Here is a 19,436-nt window from a genome sequence, read left to right on the forward strand (position 1 = left end):
CTTGAATATTTTCGAAGTTTAATATTTCTTCTCTAATATTAATATAATTTTTCATTTAACTAAATATTAAATAAAATCAATTAAAAATAGAAATTATTTTTTATTACATGTGAATATAAAGCTTAATACATTCAAAAAATGAATAGATCTGTGATTATTAGCAGTCACGTGATACTTATCGACGTATCGCGTTGGTTGTGGTCAAAGAAATCGTAGAATATGAAGATGGCTGCTGCCACTGAAATATTAAATACTCTTATTGAAAGAGCAATTTTCCAAAAGAAAATGTAGAATTTTTTGGCTTGTGTCGCGTTTCAGGTAATAACTGATTAATTATTAGTGAATATGATACATGTCCGCATGATGGTGTTTAAATTTTAGTTGTAAGAATCGTGGGCGGTTACGAAGTCATTGTAACTTTATTTTAACTTGACATTTTGACAGAAGATAGACGTAAATATTGAACTGAGTGTTTGATGAAGAGTAGTGTCAGTAGTAAATAAAAATATAAAAATTATTATGGCACATGAAAGATTGTCTGATGTGTATAATCAATTGGGAAATGGTGTTTCGATTTATTTCTTACACAACAATGTGCCATTTTCACATGTTATATATTCTTCGATATGTTAACATTTCATACAATAGCATAATAAGTACTTAAAAAGACCTCACTTATTAATAAATAAACATTTATACATTATATAATTCTTTTTTAAAAATTTATTAATTGTTTTTCAATAACATTTCTATTCAAACTTTTATAGTAGTATGGAAACATTTTATAATTTTTAATATATTGCTACATACAAACATTTATGTTGTTATTTATATTTTCTTTTTTTTATATACTTTTTGTGATTAATTAAAATTGTAAGTAAGAATATAAATAATAATTTAAAGAATTGTAATTAGTTATTTTTACACAAAACTTGTGTATTAATTATTATTATGAATTATTATGAGTATTACTAAATTATATTAATAAATTATAGATTATTAACTAAAATTAATTATAATTTTAAAGATAGTATATATATTATTATAATACTATATATATGTGTATATATATATATATAAACTTAGTTTAATTATACAATTGATTATATTGATTATTTATAATTGATTAAAATTGTTTTACAGAAAGTAATTTATTATTGCAAATTATTTATTATATTTAGCATTTATTATATTTGTTTTACAAAATGTATAATATATACATAAAGATATTAATATAATTATATAAGTTAAAAATATATTAAATATTTAATTTTTTTATTTAATTTAGTATTAAAATTTAATATTAATAAATATTAAAATTAATATATCTAATTTATATACATTATTTATATGTTTTTAGCAAGTATTAAGTATGAACATAATGCGTAAATTACGAGGGGGTACAAGTGTTGGAGGTATGGGTTCTAATAATACTGGTGGTTTAGATGATTGTACTGGAAGTACAAATCCTCAACATACTGCTCTGGGCCTTATGCATCTTAAGAAACTTTTTTCTGAATATACCCATCCTCCACATACCCTTTCTGATGCTGAACGTAATGATAAATTATATAATATGTTGCCATTATTTTGCAAGGTAAGTTTTTCTATTTTAATATCACATGTAAATATAATAAAATGTGAATGTAAATTTAAATGTAAATGTAAATTATCATTTTTTTATTTCTATTAAATTATTTGAATTATTTAATATTTAGGTATTTGGATCTAGTCCAACAGGAGATATGAGTGAAAAATTTTGGGATATTTTGGCATTTACACAACAAGTATCTAAATTAATGGTATTTGAAATCAGTAGGAGGGCAAGCAATCAAAGTACTGAAACTGCAAGTTGTGCCATTGTAAAATTTTTAGAAATTGAAAATAGTGAAGAATCAAGTAATGGTTGGATGTTACTCTCTGCTCTAAATTTACTTGCAGCAGGTGATACTTCTGTAATACAAGTATGTATTTTAATTATATTTCATTATTCTAAATATTTACATTTTACATTTATTAATATATTTATATTTTATTAGGCAATGACTACTGCTTCTGTTCCATCAACATTAGTAAAATGTTTATATTTATTTTTTGATTTACCTGAAATGATTGAAGATGAAACCGATATTACGGATGCAAGTAGCGAATTTACTCCGAAACAACGTCGAATATTATTACAAAAAATATTTGTCCAAGTAAAAATTTCATATATGTCATATTTTAATGAAATATATATTTGAATAATTAATTTGATTTTTGAACTTCTAGTTATTAGTGAGATTATGTAGTCATCCATATCCAGCAGAAGAACTTGCCCGTAAAGATGATCTAACTTTATTATTCTCAGCAATAACTAGTTGGTGTCCTCACTATAACGTAATGTGGCGTAAAAGCGCGGCAGAAGTATTAATGACTTTATCTCGACATGGACTTACTCAAAATGTAGTAAGCTATATTCACAGTAAGTATAATTTTTTATTAATATAATTTTTCATAAATTGATTTTTATTGTTTTTCACATTAAATAAACATTATTAAATATATTTTAATTTTATATCAAATACTATTATTAATTTTTAATTATAGATAAAGGATGTATAGCATTATGTGTTGATAATATGCAACGTGTACCTGAGTTGGCACCATTGGAAGTAGTAGAAATGTTTGTTACTGTATTTTGTTTTTTAAAAGATTCTAGTGAAGTATCTCAAACACTCTTGGATGATTTTCGTGCTTGTCAAGGATATATCTTTTTATCAGAATTTTTATTAAAGTAAAAGTTTTTTTAATCTTAATAATATAAGTTAATATAATTACAATAGATTATAAACTTCAAAAATATTTATAATATAGACATGCTCCATCAAGATTAGAACAAGATAGTAGAGCAGAAGCACAAGATGCTATTCGAAATTTAGTGCTTATGTTGGCGTCTTTAACAATGTGTGGTCATACAGAATTAAAACCAAGTCAAGCTAGTATGGGATCTTTATTTCAAATGCTTGGTTTTACTTTACCTCAACCAAGTAATAGAGGTATTTCAATATACAATTTTAAATTATATTAATAAAATTAAATATAAAAATTTATATATAAGTAAATTAATATATAAGTAGTAATATATAATTAAATTATATAAGTAGAACATATTATGTATAATAATATGTTAAAATATATATTATTATTTCAATATATATAATATATTAAAAATATATTAAATATATAATTTGTTAAAATACTATTATTTTTTATAATGAATAAAATACTAATTATTTTTTTAGGAGGAAGCGTTCGAAATATTCAAGCATTCCAAGTATTACAGTCTGTATTTGTAAAGTCTAATTCACCACTTTTATGTTGTACAATTCTCGATGCAATATCGAGTGTATATCATAGTGACAATGCCAATTATTTTATACTTGAAGGACAAAATACATTATCCCAATTTGCAGAAAAAATTTACTTAAAAAATCGAGAAATACAAGAAAAGTTTTTTCAGCTATTAGAATTTATAGTGTTTCAACTTAATTTTGTGCCTTGTAAAGAACTTATATCATTATCTATACTACTCAAAACAAATAATTCAACCAGTTGCAGTATCTTATGTATGGAAACATTACTTAATATACTCAGGTAATAAGCAACATTTCTTATTTATGAATTATATATTTGCTATATAATATATATGATTATATTTTATATTGATTTTTTAGACATAATAATATATTTAAAGATGTATACAGGGAAGTAGGTATGTTAGAAGTCTTTGTTACGTGTCTTCATCGTTATGCAACTTTACTCAAAGATAAACAGGCTGCATATGATCAAGGATTAGGTAATAATATTTTTATATTTTTATTTTCAAAGAAATTCATTTAATATGTATAGAAATAATAAATATTGTTTTTTCAGAATGTAAAATTTGTCCGGAAGATGAGCGATTGGGTGCCTTAGTAATGGAAGCCTTAACAACATTATTGGCAAGCAATATTCAAAATGCTAATGTTTTTAGGGAATGCGGCGGAGCACGTTGTGCTCATAATCTCGTACCCTATATGGACTGCAGATATCAAGCTCTTGGTATTGTTAGAGAATTAATACTTAGTGCAGGAGGAGATGATGATATGGCTACATTACTAGGTGTTATGCATTCAGCACCTTCTAATGCCTTAGTCTTAAAGACACATATATTAAAAGTTAGTTGATACTAATAATAATTTTTATATCTTTTAATACTCTGTTATAAGATATTATTATTTTTTAGTCTTTATTGGCTTGTTTACGAGAATCTCATCGAACTAGGACCGTCTTTCGAAAAGTAGGAGGTTTCGTATATGTGATGTCCGTTTTAGTATCTTTGGAAGGTCAATTAGGCATGCAAAGATCGGAAAATACAGAACCTTGTAATGATATTATAAAAAGAACGCCACAGGAAGAAGCACAGTTATTAACTCTTTTACATGTTGTATTTCATACTATAAGTACAGCTATGAGATTTGAACCTGCAAATGCAAAATTTTTTCATCATGAAGTAAATATTTATGTATTAATGTTTATAAAGTGATTTTTAATATTATAATATATTTATACAATATTTCTTTTATAGATATGTCAATCAAGTTTGTGTGATACTTTACGATTGCTTGGGTGTTTCTCAACGCAGACAAAACTTACTGAAATAGATATAATATCAATTACAAATTATCATAATATGTTATCATCACTATTTACTGGAAGTGTATTAGAACCTGTATTCCCAGAAATTATACCAAAGACATTAACATATGCATGCTTATTATTAAGACTTCTTTATGATGTAGCGCTCGATTCTTTTGATAAGCCGAATTTGGTGGGTTTAGGAATGAGATCACCAAACCATAAACAAAATAGTGTTGAGGTGATTTTTAATAATTTTATAAAATATAATATTATTATTATAACAAATTTATTATTAAATTAATAACAAAACATTATTTTATTTTTAGCAACAAAAATCTTTTGATTCTCCAGGAGGTGGCAAGAGAAGTATTATAAATTCTTTAAATTTGAATCCACCTAGTCCTGAACCAATTGTAGTTCATCCTGGTATTGTAGTTGGAATGCTACATTTACTTCCATCAATCTCAGAACCATCTAATCCACAAATGGCTTTAGCTTTACAATTATATGTTGCTGAAATTATTAAAAGTCTAGTGCGATCCGAAAGAAATCAACAAATCATGTGTGATGCTGGAATGGCAGGTGAATTGTTATCTGTTGGTAGAATTGCTTTACAGGACGAAACACATCCTTTGCATCAACCATTACAATATATTATAGAAAGACTTGCAGCACAATCTTTAGAACCACGTGATTTAAGGTAAGATATAAAATTTAAAAAAATTTGATTATCATATATAATATTTATATAAATTATTATTTTTGTGATTGTAGAGAATTTTTGCGTTTGGGTGATCCATTGTGCTGTATTTCACTCGATGATATTGAACCAAATAAAGTTCGAGGTGGACCTGTACCACTAACGCGTATTAAAACTTTAGTATCTATGACAACACCAAAAGATTTTCGGGCACATGGTTCTTGTACTTTACCACCGTTTGTAGAACTTGATATGAGTGCAGAAGGATTTGCATGTTTATATTTACCTAGTGTGGCACCACAAAGTACAACTCCACCTACAGTAGTAGCTGCTGATAGTAGCGTACTTGGCGGAATTGGTTCTGGTAATCTTAAATATAATTAATTGATTTAAATCTTAAAAAATTTATATTTTTTTTGAAATGCACTTATATTAATTTTTAGGTGATAGATTATTTCCTCCACAGACTGGTTTAACTTATAGTACATGGATATGTGTTGATAAATTTAGTGATCCTAGAACTGATGCTCATTGCGTACGATTATTAACATTAGTTCGTACTCCGCAATCAACAAAAGATTTAATTTGCTTAACTGCTGTGCTTAGTGCAAGAGATAAAGCGATTATCGTATCTACACAAGAAACACCATTACCGCAAAGTAAGTATTATGATATCTTCATATTTGTTATCAATCAATTTAATATTTTAAATATTAAATATAAAATTAATTATTATAATTAATTATTATTATAATTAAATAATTAAAATTCAGATGTAGGTGAATGGGAACCAGAAGGAACAGGTGAATGTGGTGCAAGAGTTTGGTGCCCAGATTTGCTTCAGGAAGGTCAATGGCATCATATAGTTATTGTACTAAACCGTGCTGTTTTAAAAAATTCAAGTTTTTCGTTATATTTGGATGGTCAACATATTCATAGTCAGAAGCTTCATTATATTACACAAGTCCCTGGAGGAGGAGCAGCAAATTTGACAGTAGCATCTCCAGTATATGGATATATAGGTACACCACCTTGTTGGCGACGATATTCCAGACTTACATGGAAACAAGGGCCATGTCATTTAGTAGAAGAAGTATTTAATTCGCAAAATATAACAACATTATTTAAATTAGGCCCACATTATATGGGAAGTTTACAAGCTCCACTATTGTCAGGTATTAGAATTTATCAGATTTTTTTTAAATATAAAATATATATAAATAATTTATTTATAATATATGATAATATATAATAATATATTAACATTTATATTTTTTAAATATAAAATATATATAATTATAATATGAAAGATGAAGATTGAACAAGTGTTTGGTATTGTAGTATCGAATAAGGAGTAATGTAAATTATTCTATTTTTATATGTAATAAAAATATATTTTATATACATTGAATTTATATACATTGAATTATATAATTGTGAATTTTTAAGAGTGCGGTACGATTGAAAGATCTCTTAATTATTAATTTAAAATAATTTTAATTGAAAATCATTATTGAATCATTAATTTTTTATATTATAATTTTTATTGATATAGTTTTAAATTATTTTATTAAAAATTCTCATGAAATTCTAAATACTGTTACTACAATAATTGTAATTATTATTTAAATAAAAATACATTTTTTTTGCAGGTCAAGAACCTTTAATGCCTCTTGTTGCAGAAGAAAAAGTTGTATTTGGATTAAATTCTAAAGCAATGTCTCAATTAACATTAGCTAAAATTAGAAAAGTTTATAGTCGAGCTGATAATAAATCAATTGCTAAACAGGTATATATAATTATTTTTATCTTGTATTTTTTATATATATTCATTAAATTATATTATTATTACTTGACAGCTTGGTATGTCATCACATGAAAATGCTACTCCTATTAGAGTTCTTCATAATTCAGCAGGACATTTAAGTGGACCAGCAAGAGCACTTGGAGGTGTAGTCGTTGGATATCTTGGTGTTCGTGTCTTTAGTCCTCGACCTGTAGCTACTATGATTGATAATGTGGGAGGATGTTCAGTGTTATTAGGTAAAATTTTTTAGAATTCTGAATTTTTAAATACATATTTAAATATTTGTTTAAAAAATTTTTTTTAAATAACTATTTATTTCATAGGTTTAATAGCTATGGCTCAAGATGTAGAATCTTTATATGCAGCTGTTAAAGCATTAGTTTGCGTTGTGAGATCCAATCAAGTTGCTCAACAAGAAATGGATCGTAGAAGAGGATATCAAACATTGGCAATGTTACTAAGGCGGAAATGTCCTCTTTTAAATAGTCATATCTTGCATCTTACATTCAGTCTTGTAGGTACAGTTGATAGTGGTAGAGAAACTAGTGCAATACCCAACATTATGGCATTTCAAGATCTTCTATGTGACTTGCAAGTATGATCTTTTCTTATTTCTAACAAATAGTTTATCTTCAGAATAAATATTATGAAGATATCAAATTATTTTTAGATTTGGCATGAAGCACCAGGCGAACTTTTAAGATCACTTTTAGAACATTTATATGAATTAATAGCAGAATCAAGTGAAAAAAGAACAAATTTACGTTTAATGCGAGATTTACAATTAGTACACAAATTGCTACATATTTTAAGTGATGTAAAACAAAGCAGTACAAGACAGATTTTGCTCGCACTACTTAGTATCTTATTAAGTCAGCCAAGACAAGCTGATTTGCTTTGGTAATTTGCTTTGTTTTATAAACGCATGCATTATATGATATTAATAATATTAGTATTAAATTTATTATATAATATTATTATTATTAGATATTAATAATATTATTTTTTTTATAGGTTCGGTCAATTTATAGTCGCTACGTTACCACAAAGTTCAGAAAAACATTTAATTCTTCGAGAAAGTGAAGGAAATAAAGAAGGAGAAGGAGAACATATACTTTTGCGAAATCGTTGTTTGCAACTTCTACATTCTCTATTATTTAATGGTCCCAAAGTAAATATAAAGTAAGTAAAATTAGAAAATTAAATGAATAAAAATTTCATTATCAGTATATCATATATATTAGTTTAAATTTAATAATATTTTCCAGTATGTGTGAAGAATTAGCCAAAGTATTAGGTTTAGATTGGATATTATTGTTTCTTCAGTCTGGTCTTCATAGTACAACTGTAATATGGGGATTAAGAATTTTAGTTGCCATTTGTTCTGTGCAACCAATATTACAAAAATTTAAAGAAGGAACTAGTAATGGTAGTTGGTTACGCCATACAGATCATAATAAAATGGCACTAGCACTCGGTATGTACACGCACACGAGAGAGAGAGAGAGAAACATATAAGATTTAATTAATTATATTTTATATTTTTATATTATTTTTAGGTTGTCATCAGCAAATTACAGGTGGTGAAACTAAACCATCTGGTCTTCATGTACCAGGATTTCAACATTTAGGATGGTTATTACCACAACATGTAGATCTTGTTCCTGAATTATATTTTCTTTTTATTGCTCTTATGATGGGACAACCTGTGAAATTATTGCCTACTGATTCAAAAGTCATTTTAAAAGTTCTGTAACGTTTTTCATAATTTATCTTTAATTTATAATATTTAAATTATATGTAAATATAAAAATGTTTATATTTTGAATAATAGCTCGATTTGGACAATGTATGGAACTTTTTGTTTGGTGTTCCTGCAAATCACACATTATCTTCTTTTGCAAGTAGAATTAATCTTTGTCCAGAAGCCGTGGTAACACTATTAGCGATGGTACGAACAATGTTAAATAATTATTCAACTAAGTAAGTTTTATAATTTATTCATTTTTTCTTCAAGAATTGTTTCAATTATATTAAATATTTTTATATTAGATATAAAATAATAAATTAATTCATAAAATTTTTATTTAATAGCCCAGAATCTTTACCCGATTGGTTAAGTGATTATCCAGTGACAATAATACAGTTTCTCTTTTTTCTTTATCATAATTTTACTGATTTTATGCAAGTATTTATGTCTGCGGAAGTATTGGGTGCATTAGCTGGTACTTTATTTCCAAAACCTTCAAGTTCTAGCCAAGATAGTAGTGGAGCTAGTACTCCAGCAGATGAGGTAAATCTTATATAATATCTTATATAATAATAAGTTTTTAATAATCAATAAAAAATTTGATAATAAATTATGTTATTTTTAGCAAGAACCAGTATTAGTAAGATCTCCATCAAAGGATGTTGGTTTAACAAATCACCCAGCAAAAAAGTTTGTCATGGATTTTTTACGAGTTATTGTAGTAGATTCACTCTCTTTGCCTGTTACTGCAAAATCTCCACCAGCTATTGATTTAGTTTTGGAAGCATGGCCAGAACATGCATCTACAGGACAGCAGACGCGTTATCAAACAGAAATTTTATCTATTCTTATGGAACATTTGTTGGCTGCAGATGTTCTAATTGGGGAACAAGCAGCGTTACCTGTCGTTCCTGGTGGATCAGTTAATAATATAACTAGTAATGTATGTTATGTTGCAGCAAGAATAGTTGATAAATTGTGGCAAGGTAAATTAAGAGATTTTTGTATTTATTTTTAAATATATATTTTTTTTTTATAATTTAAATATATATTTTTTTTTTAATTATAAATCTTTTTACATAGGTGCTTTAACAAAAGATCCACATGAAGTTTTTGATTTTATTGTAAAATTAATCGGTCAAGCAAAAAGACGGCCAGGTGTTGTTAGTATGGAAGGTCTTCATCATTGTCTAAATAGAACAATTTTATTCTTATTATCACGAGCAACAGATTCGATAGCTGATCAAATGGCTGTGTTAGAAGCATTACATAAACTTACTACTCACAGGTAAGATTTACATTTTCTAAAATAAAATTACAAATTATAATTAATTTAATTTAAAAATGTTCTTCGATAGATTGTTAGTTTTTGGCGCTGGTAATCATGAATTGGAATTTATTGGTTGCTTAACTTATTGCTTATTACAATTAACAGCTGATATAAAAATTATGCTTGATACAAATACAAAAACAACATGGCATGTTAATCCACAAGTTGAAGCTAGTGATGATAGATTAACATCTCATCAAGGTCATAATTTGATGGCAGTTGCTGCTACAAGAGTTTGGGAAGAATTATATGTTTGTAAAAAGCCTGCTATAGAAGAAGTTTTTAAAATTACTCTTCCAGTGCCTATAGGTAATGAACGTGCTCCTGAACTATCAATAGTGAGAGATCAAGTACATGAAGCTGCAACTAAACTTTGGTTGAATTACGTTGTTATGGAAAGAAAAGCTTCATATAGAGTTCCTTGGGAACTTCATAATCAAATACAATCGGTAAATATTTACAGATTTTAATAAAAATTTAATAGAATGAAATGTATACAGAATTATATTGTGTTTTAGAAAATTCAAAAAGTAACAGGAGGTTTAACAAGATTAGCAAGTCGAACAAAAGTTCGAAAAGAAGAATCTGTACGTGTAAGATTAAGATTACATCAGAATACTGTTGCACAATGGACTGAACAGCATATTGCATTAGTCCGAGAACTCGCTACAGCTAAACGTTTACAATATATACAAACTAATCAACATACTCAGCGATATGTATATCAAGTAAGAATGTTAATAGAAAAAAAATTAATAATTATATTAATAATATTATGTTATATAGGAATGGTTACAAACTGAAACTGAATTAACAAGGGAACGAGGTCTATGGGGACCTCCAACACCTACTAAACTCGATAAATGGATGTTAGATATGACAGAAGGTCCATGCAGAATGAGAAAAAAAATGATGAAAAATGAACTTTTTTATATACATTATCCTTATCGACCTGAACTAGAGCATCCTGATAATGTAAATTCACAAAATGCATTTCATAAATTCATTTTACAAAAAATTGAATTAATTTTTATTGACGAATATTTATTGATAACTAATATTTCATTTTTTTTATTTTATACAGAAACAATTAAAGTACAAAGTTGCAACCAGCACTGATAGTAAAGAATATTACTTAAAGCAACTTGGTAATTCATCTGGAATGTTTGAACGCGAACGTGATCCTGTTATCGATGATACACCGTTAAATGTTAATGATACTTCTACGGAAAGTGAACCTCCCATGGTACCATGTACCTTAGAACGTCATGCTAGTGAACCAGATGAAGCACCAGAAGACAATGAACAAGAAGAAGAAAATAATCAGACTGTTCCAGACAATCAAACTTTAATACGATTATTAGAGGAACACGAAAAAGTTAATTTCTTTTAGTATAAATAATTTTATTATAAATAAATAATATTCAATATATATAGCATTTAAACATTTTTTTATTTTTAGATAAGTCATATGTTCAGATGTGCTAGAATTCAAGGTTTAGATACAACTGAAGGCTTGTTGTTGTTTGGGAAAGAACATTTTTATGTAGTTGATGGATTCACACTCTTAAAATCTAGAGAAATAAGAGATATAGAAAGTTTACCCGAAGCTTATGAACCAATTTTACCATCGCCAGGATCTCCTAGGAGATCCAGGGCTATGAGACAATGTTCAAAATTTAATTACGAAGATATTAGGTAATAAATCTTTAATATTTACCTAATTAAATGACTAATATCTAATTTTAATTAAAAATACAATAAAATTTTTAATTTATTTATTTTTTTATAGAGAAGTACATAAAAGAAGATATCTATTACAACCAATGGCATTAGAAGTATTTAGTGGAGATGGTAGAAATTATTTATTAGCATTTCCGCGTAAAGTAAGAAATAAAGTTTATCAAAGATTTATGACATTTGCAACAGCAATTGCTGATAGTGCACAACAATCTGTTGCTGGTCAAAAGAGAACAGCAAATGTAGAACAGGCTACAGGTTTACTTTCGAATTTAATAGGTGAAACTTCTGTTACACAACGATGGGTGGTTGGTATTTTAAGTGATATTTAATTTACATTGTTTATATTATAATTATTTATAAAAACTTGTTTTTTTACAATTTATCTTGTTTCTTTAGAGGGGCGAGATATCTAATTTTCAGTATTTGATGCATCTTAATACTTTAGCGGGACGTAGCTATAATGATTTGATGCAATATCCAATATTTCCATGGATCTTAGCTGATTATGATAGCGAAGAGTTAGATCTTACTGATCCAGGAACATTTAGAGATTTTAGTAAACCTATGGGTGCACAAAGTCCAGAACGATTATTACAATTTAAAAAGAGGTAATGAAACTAAATAATTTAATATAAATAAATAAATAATTTAATTATTAATTGATATTTCAGATATAAAGAATGGGATGATCCACATGGAGAAACTCCCCCTTATCATTATGGAACTCATTATTCTTCTGCAATGATAGTTTGTTCATATTTAGTGAGAATGGAACCATTTACACAACATTTCCTTCGATTACAGGTTTATAAAGATTTTTTAAACAAAAATACAAAACTAATTGACACTAATTATAAAAAATATTTTTAGGGTGGACATTTTGATTTAGCAGATAGAATGTTTAATAGTATAAAAGAAGCATGGCTTTCTGCATCTAAGCATAATATGGCTGATGTAAAAGAACTTATACCAGAATTTTTTTATCTTCCAGAATTTCTTGTTAATTCAAATCATTTTGATTTAGGTGAGTATTATTTATGAAAGAAACTTAAGTTTTAATGTGTTATTAATTGTAATTGTAATTAATTAATCAATAATATTGTCTATTATTTTTTAGGTTCTAAGCAGAGTGGTGTACAATTAGGAGATATTGTATTACCTCCATGGGCAAAACAAGATCCTCGAGAGTTTATACGTGTGCATCGACTCGCTTTAGAATGTGATTACGTATCACAACATCTTCATCAATGGATTGATTTAATATTTGGATGTAAACAAAATGGTCCTGCTGCAGTTGAAGCTGTTAATGTATTTCATCATTTATTTTATGAAGGGAATGTTGATATTTATAAGTAAGATTTATTTAGTATTAATTTTTTATTAATATGTTTTGATTTTTATTATTTTTAATATTATTTTTTATTATTTTTAATATTATTTTTTATATTTTTAGCATTGATGATCCTTTAAAAAAGAATGCTACTATCGGATTCATTAATAATTTTGGTCAAATACCAAAACAATTGTTTAAAAAACCACATCCAGCTAAAAAAATGACACAAAGAACTAGTGTTATTGATCCAGGACCTATTACTCCAGGTTTAAGCATTACTACATCTGACAAATTGTTCTTCCATAATCTTGATAATTTGAAACCATCACTTCAACCTATAAAAGGTCCATACAGTTATATAAAATTTACTTATTTAAAAATTAAACTTATTCAAATTACAAATTATAATTAATAATTTATTTTTTAGAATTAAAAGGTCCAGTTGGGCAAATACTTCATGTTGATAAAGCTGTGTTAGCTGTAGAACAAAATAAAACGCTTATTCCTCCGACATATAACAAGTATGTTGCATGGGGTTTCGCAGATCATTCCCTTAGAATAGGAAATTATGATAGTGATAAAGCAATATTTGTATGCGAAGCTATGATACAAAGTGGCGGAGAAATAGTTGCGTGCGTTTGTCCGTCTTCCAAATTGATAGTAACTGCTGGCACAAGTTCTGTAAGTTATGATTTCAATTTAATTATCTAACAGTTTTTTAAAATAAAAATATTTTGATAGGTTGTAACTGTTTGGGAATACACCAAAAGACAACTTTCTATTAAACAATGTTTATATGGTCATACGGATGCTGTTACATGTTTATCATCTAGTCCAGCATATAATGTAATTGTATCAGGATCTCGAGATGGTACTGCAATTATATGGGATTTATCTCGTTGTTTATTTGTTCGTCAACTTCGTGGACATGCAGGACCAGTAGCTGCTGTAGCCATAAATGAATTGACAGTATGTTTTTTTAAATCGTGTAAGAGAAAAATGGAAATTTAATATGTAAAAGTAACATTATTTTTTATAGGGAGATATAGCTACCTGTGCAGCTACTTGGTTACATGTATGGAGTATTAATGGTGAAGAACTTGCTAGTGTTAATACTTGTGTTGGTCGTGCTGATAGAATGCAGCAAATTTTATGCGTTGCTTTCAGTCAAACTCATGAATGGGATTCTCAAAATGTTATTATGACTGGTTCGACAGATGGTGTAGCTCGAGTAAGAATAATACAAAATTTGTAATATTGTATAATAATATGTATTATATGTATACAATTATTGTAAATATATGTATTATATGTATACAATAAAATGTATTGTGTATACAAAAAGAAATTACATATTTTATAGATGTGGTCAATGGATTATGTACAAGTGCCTGCAGAAGAAGAGAAACTAGAAGAAGTTATTACTACCAAAGAAAAACATATGAAGTCGAATAAAAATGAAAGTCAAAATGAAAATACAAAAAAGCGAGTACATGAATTAGTTAAACAAATGAGCATTTCTGCCGAAGGATCAAGTTTGCTTGCAAAAAGTGGTTCAGAAAGTAGTCTTTCAGAACCTGAAAATGCTAAAGAAGCATCAAGATTGCATGAAGAAAAAGAAGAATGTTCGGATAATGAATCGAGCAATGGTTCCAGTAATAAGCCATCGCCGCAAAATAATAATACTCCTACTATTGTACTCCGAAGAAAAAGTCGTGGAAATCCAATGTTTCGCAAAAGCGAAGGTGGTGGACGTGCAGATAGCGAAGGTACTCAAACAAGGTAATGAAATATAGTTTATTTATATTCTTAAAAAATTCAATTTTTATTATAATATTACCAATTAAATAAATTTATAGTGAATCATCAAATAATCCTGGAGATTCTGAAGGAGCTCTACGAGCTAGTAAAAGTGATACTAGTTTAACAGATAGTTTTGTTATGGTTACCGAAGCTGATACGAAACCTAAAAAAATTAATCCACAGAATATCTTAAGAGACGGTTTTAAATGGCAACGGCAATTAGTATTTAGAAGTAAATTAACGATGCATACTGCATACGATCGTAAAGATAACGCAGAACCTGCATCTATAACAGCCCTTGCAGTATCAAGGTATATTTATAATTTATTTATTATTGGAAATATTAAAAATAAAAAATATATAAAATATATTAAAATTAATTATATTAAAATAACTAAAATTAATTATATTAAAATAAGTTATGATAATTACAGAGATCATAGGACAGTATATGTTGGAGACACAAGGGGAAGAGTGTTCTCGTGGAGTGTATGTGAACAGCCGGGACGTACGGTAGCTGATCATTGGCTTAAAGATGAAGGAGCGGATTCATGTGTTGGTTGTGGAGTTAGATTTAATCTTTATGAGAGGAGACATCACTGTCGTAACTGTGGACAAGTATTTTGTTCAAAGTAAGTTACTATTATACTATAATAAAAATTATCTTAAATAATTTTTTAATATTTTATATAAATTATATAGATAAAAATTCTAGAATCTATTTTATTATATTATTATTTTAAATATTTTGTTAATATTTTGTATATTTTATATACAGATGCAGCCGATTTGAATCGAAAATATCGAGACTTGGGATTTTAAAGCCTGTTAGAGTTTGTCAAGGTTGTTATTCATCATTACGCTCTCAGCATTCCGCTGAGAGTAGCACTTAAATATATAAAGTAATATATTATATTGTTTCATATAAATTATTAATTTTAAAGCGGGTATTGCAAGAATGTACATAATCTCATCGCGATGTACCCCTTTATGTTTTTATTCAAATTTTTGTACAAGAGAAACGAAGTGTGCATTTTCTTTTTATTTCATATCTTATGCAATAACTTAGTTTTAAAAAATTCTTGCATTTCTACGAGAAAAGTAGGAAAACCGATCGCTGTATTTATAATTCACATTTTTAGTTACAATAATTTTATATTACATGAATTGAAACTATTTTAAATCTTTTTTTTTTTCATGAATCAAACACTTAATATATTACAATACATTCCTGTCGATTTTATAATATATTATTGTGTATACTTTTTACTGTTATAATGAACTAAGCTATTTCCTAATAATAATCGGCCTGTTTCACATTATCGACAGGTTTGTACTGGAAAATTTTTAAAAGACAGTATTTGAAAATTACATGATATTTAAGTCTCTAATTTATAAAGCACATATTGTAAGTCACAAATATTTTTGTTTCTAATATTCAAATCTTAATCATTTACTTTTATATATCATATATGTTTATATTTTATATGTCGAAAATCAATGTGTATAATTATTATATATTTAATTTATATGTTGCATTTACTTTTAACAGATTTTACATACAAGATTATGTATAGCAGCATTTGTTTAATAATCTGTGATTTTTTTTCCTACTTTAATTTAATGAATTTATGATTAATAGATTTGAAAAATAATCGTTAATAATAATAATAATAATAATAATAATAATAATAATAATAATAATAATAATAATAATATATAGAATATTATATTATTTATATGATTAATTTTTCTGTCAACGCTTACATCGTTTCTCATATTTGAATATATTAAATAATTATTGTTAATATTTATTTTAAATTATAACAAAAAGATAATACAAGATGTCAATATTGTTAATGGAAAAATATTAGATTTAATAATAGATAAACCAAAAATATCTATACCGTGTATTATTCATATTGCTTTCTTTATATTATATTATTTTATCTAAATGCTATTTAATAAAATGTTTTTGTTTCATTTTTTACAATATCGTCATGTATATATTGTGATAATAATACGCGGTGGTTAATATTCTAAAAATTGTCAATGATGTATAATTTATTACTGTATCATACAGATACATTATTGTATCAAACAGTCTTTTATTTTTCCATTCTTTAGAACTGAAAACATTAATAGTCTTGAAATTCAAGAATATATGTATTACAATTCAAAAAAAAAAAAAAAATGCAATTGCAGTGCACTCTTTGTGACCGCTGCCTATTGATAAAAAATTCATAACTTTATCATAGACAATACCTTAATTACATTAAAATGTTATTAATTCTAAGACGGTTATGAAACCATAGACTCTAAAACCAACAGTAATATTTTAAGCAATGTCATAAATGTGGAATACAATCGTTTGTTCATAAATTGATATATCATGAACGTATCTGTAAAATTAATAGTAAAAAAAAAGATGAATTAAAAACGTGTTCTTGGATAAATGTTTTGTAGAGTTTTGAAAATGGTAAAAAATTACGAATGCAACTTTCAGAAAAATTAAATTTATTTATCGATTAGGAAGAATCAAAAAATATTGACGAAACATATAAAGATGTGTATAAATATAATTGCTATATTATAAAAAAAAATTGTTTCCTTGTATGAATAATGAATTCTACTATTTATATTCTATCGATACACTTCCATTTTTCTAAAGGCACAAATTTTATAAGGATAAAAGATAGTGCGACAATTAAAAACCGAGAATGAGATAAACGCAGCTTCAATACATCGTGAAATATTGTTTTAACATGGTACTAATTAAGTACTATTGTTACTAGTCAAATACAATGTCAGCACAATGTTAACAAGCGTTCTTTCAGAAAGAATGTTTTTGATATAAAAGTTAAAAATAGATAATGATGGAAATAATGTAAATGAATTATTTGAATTTCTCAATTATGCAGTTGCATAAAGAGAATTACAGCGTATGCAAATAATATCTGTGTGTCATTATTACATGCCAGTTCTAATAAAACATTGCCAACTTTACTTTTGTACTTCTACTTATACATGCAAAAAACAAAGCTTATACTTAGTTTTACGATGGAATTGGAATGCTTGCAATTAATTCTAATTAACAAATGTAGATATTAATTTTGAAAAGAGTTTTTTACTGTTATTTATCTCTTTAAATAACTACAAGTTATATATAAAAATTTAGTTCTAAGGAATTAAAATTATTAAGACAAATCTTATAACAAAAGATATACTATTTTGTTAAAAAGAATTACAATATAATTATGTGTAATTGAAACAAAGTCATTATTTCGTTATATAAAAAAATAAGTATAACTTCTAGTCATATACAATGTTTTTTAGTTTTGATTATTATTATTATAAAATATATAAAATTTTTATTTTATAATTTTAAACAGTATTATATATATGTAATCATATTAAACTGCGTTGGTGTTTGTATACCATATATATTATAAAATAGATCCTTACATACAATTTATTGTGTATTTTATTACAAGATATCAGAAATATGTTTTACTTTAAAGCAAATTTTAAATTATATTGTTATTATGCTATATAATATTTAAAAAGAGGAATTAAATGCGTTAAATTTACATATATTCATATATTAAATACTAAAATAACATATTATCAATTAAATTTAATTATCATCTCCTTATAAGGAAAATAAAATTAATCTCATAATTTTTTACGATTTACTTTTCTCATATGTATGTACAATGATTTTATCTTCTCAATAATATTAACTATATCTTAAACTTCTCTTTAACCATTTTTTTGTTAATTTTGTAAAAAAATTATTATTTAATATACATAAAATTGTAATAATTATAAAACTTTTTAAGAGACTGTTAGAAAATATGATTTTGTTACAATATACTAAATTATATTTTCTTAAACATTAAAAAAAGCGAATCGATGCTAATTTTACAATGTAACAAAAATTAATGTTTCAAATTAGTGTTTTCGTAATTTCACTAAAATGAAGTATATATACATCATATAATTTGATCTTAAATTGTACATACATACAAATGTATAAAAGATACTGAAAAAAATATGAATTAAATAGAAATGTACGATAAATAAATTTAGAAAATAATATGTGAAAAATTCTAATAATCAGTGGATACTGATATATGGCTTTAAAGGCGTGCGATTCAATGTACATGCGTGTATACGTTTCTCACTCGTACATAAGAATTACATACATGTATACATATTGTCATTTTCATATATATATATATATATATATTATATATATATTATTGTGTGTGAGTAGTTCTATTGTATTGTTAGTTGATATTTGAG

The 19,436-nt window shown here is 26.1% G+C and overlaps 1 protein-coding gene across 1 annotated transcript; it reads left to right on the forward strand.

The window, feature by feature from the left end:
* The first annotated feature begins 174 nt into the window (after positions 1 to 174).
* bchs (WD repeat and FYVE domain containing 3 bchs) lies at positions 175 to 16,301 on the forward strand. Its single transcript, XM_012495299.3, has 45 exons — positions 175 to 318; positions 1,361 to 1,597; positions 1,719 to 1,964; positions 2,040 to 2,198; positions 2,272 to 2,464; positions 2,590 to 2,776; positions 2,857 to 3,038; positions 3,285 to 3,636; positions 3,717 to 3,838; positions 3,916 to 4,199; positions 4,268 to 4,534; positions 4,610 to 4,900; positions 4,989 to 5,362; positions 5,437 to 5,726; positions 5,806 to 6,021; positions 6,136 to 6,537; positions 7,015 to 7,151; positions 7,222 to 7,405; positions 7,493 to 7,764; positions 7,840 to 8,069; positions 8,184 to 8,351; positions 8,438 to 8,646; positions 8,729 to 8,916; positions 9,004 to 9,152; positions 9,264 to 9,462; positions 9,545 to 9,905; positions 10,003 to 10,207; positions 10,278 to 10,698; positions 10,768 to 10,977; positions 11,036 to 11,224; positions 11,334 to 11,627; positions 11,712 to 11,947; positions 12,042 to 12,297; positions 12,389 to 12,600; positions 12,664 to 12,796; positions 12,863 to 13,016; positions 13,110 to 13,344; positions 13,446 to 13,669; positions 13,753 to 14,006; positions 14,067 to 14,294; positions 14,365 to 14,556; positions 14,689 to 15,107; positions 15,185 to 15,439; positions 15,563 to 15,760; positions 15,907 to 16,301. Exons 2-45 carry the CDS (start codon positions 1,373 to 1,375, stop codon positions 16,019 to 16,021), a joined length of 10,317 nt encoding a protein of 3,438 aa, XP_012350753.2. The 5' UTR covers positions 175 to 318; positions 1,361 to 1,372; the 3' UTR covers positions 16,022 to 16,301.
* The last annotated feature ends 3,135 nt before the right edge of the window (positions 16,302 to 19,436 follow it).

Source organism: Apis florea, unplaced genomic scaffold (assembly GCF_048593485.1).
Source record: "Apis florea isolate Af1SG1 unplaced genomic scaffold, ASM4859348v1 contig_37_pilon, whole genome shotgun sequence".
NCBI lineage: Eukaryota > Metazoa > Arthropoda > Insecta > Hymenoptera > Apidae > Apis > Apis florea.

What these genes read in the sequence shown, in the direction of transcription:
- bchs (XM_012495299.3), top strand. Translation starts at nt 1,373, where the DNA reads ATGAACATAATGCGTAAATTACGAGGGGGTACAAGTGTTGGAGGTATG. An exon ending in TGTAGTAAGCTATATTCACA is followed by an intron (nt 2,465 to 2,589) that starts GTAAGTATAATT and finishes TTTTAATTATAG; the next exon opens with ATAAAGGATGTATAGCATTA. An exon ending in ACCTCAACCAAGTAATAGAG is followed by an intron (nt 3,039 to 3,284) that starts GTATTTCAATAT and finishes TTATTTTTTTAG; the next exon opens with GAGGAAGCGTTCGAAATATT.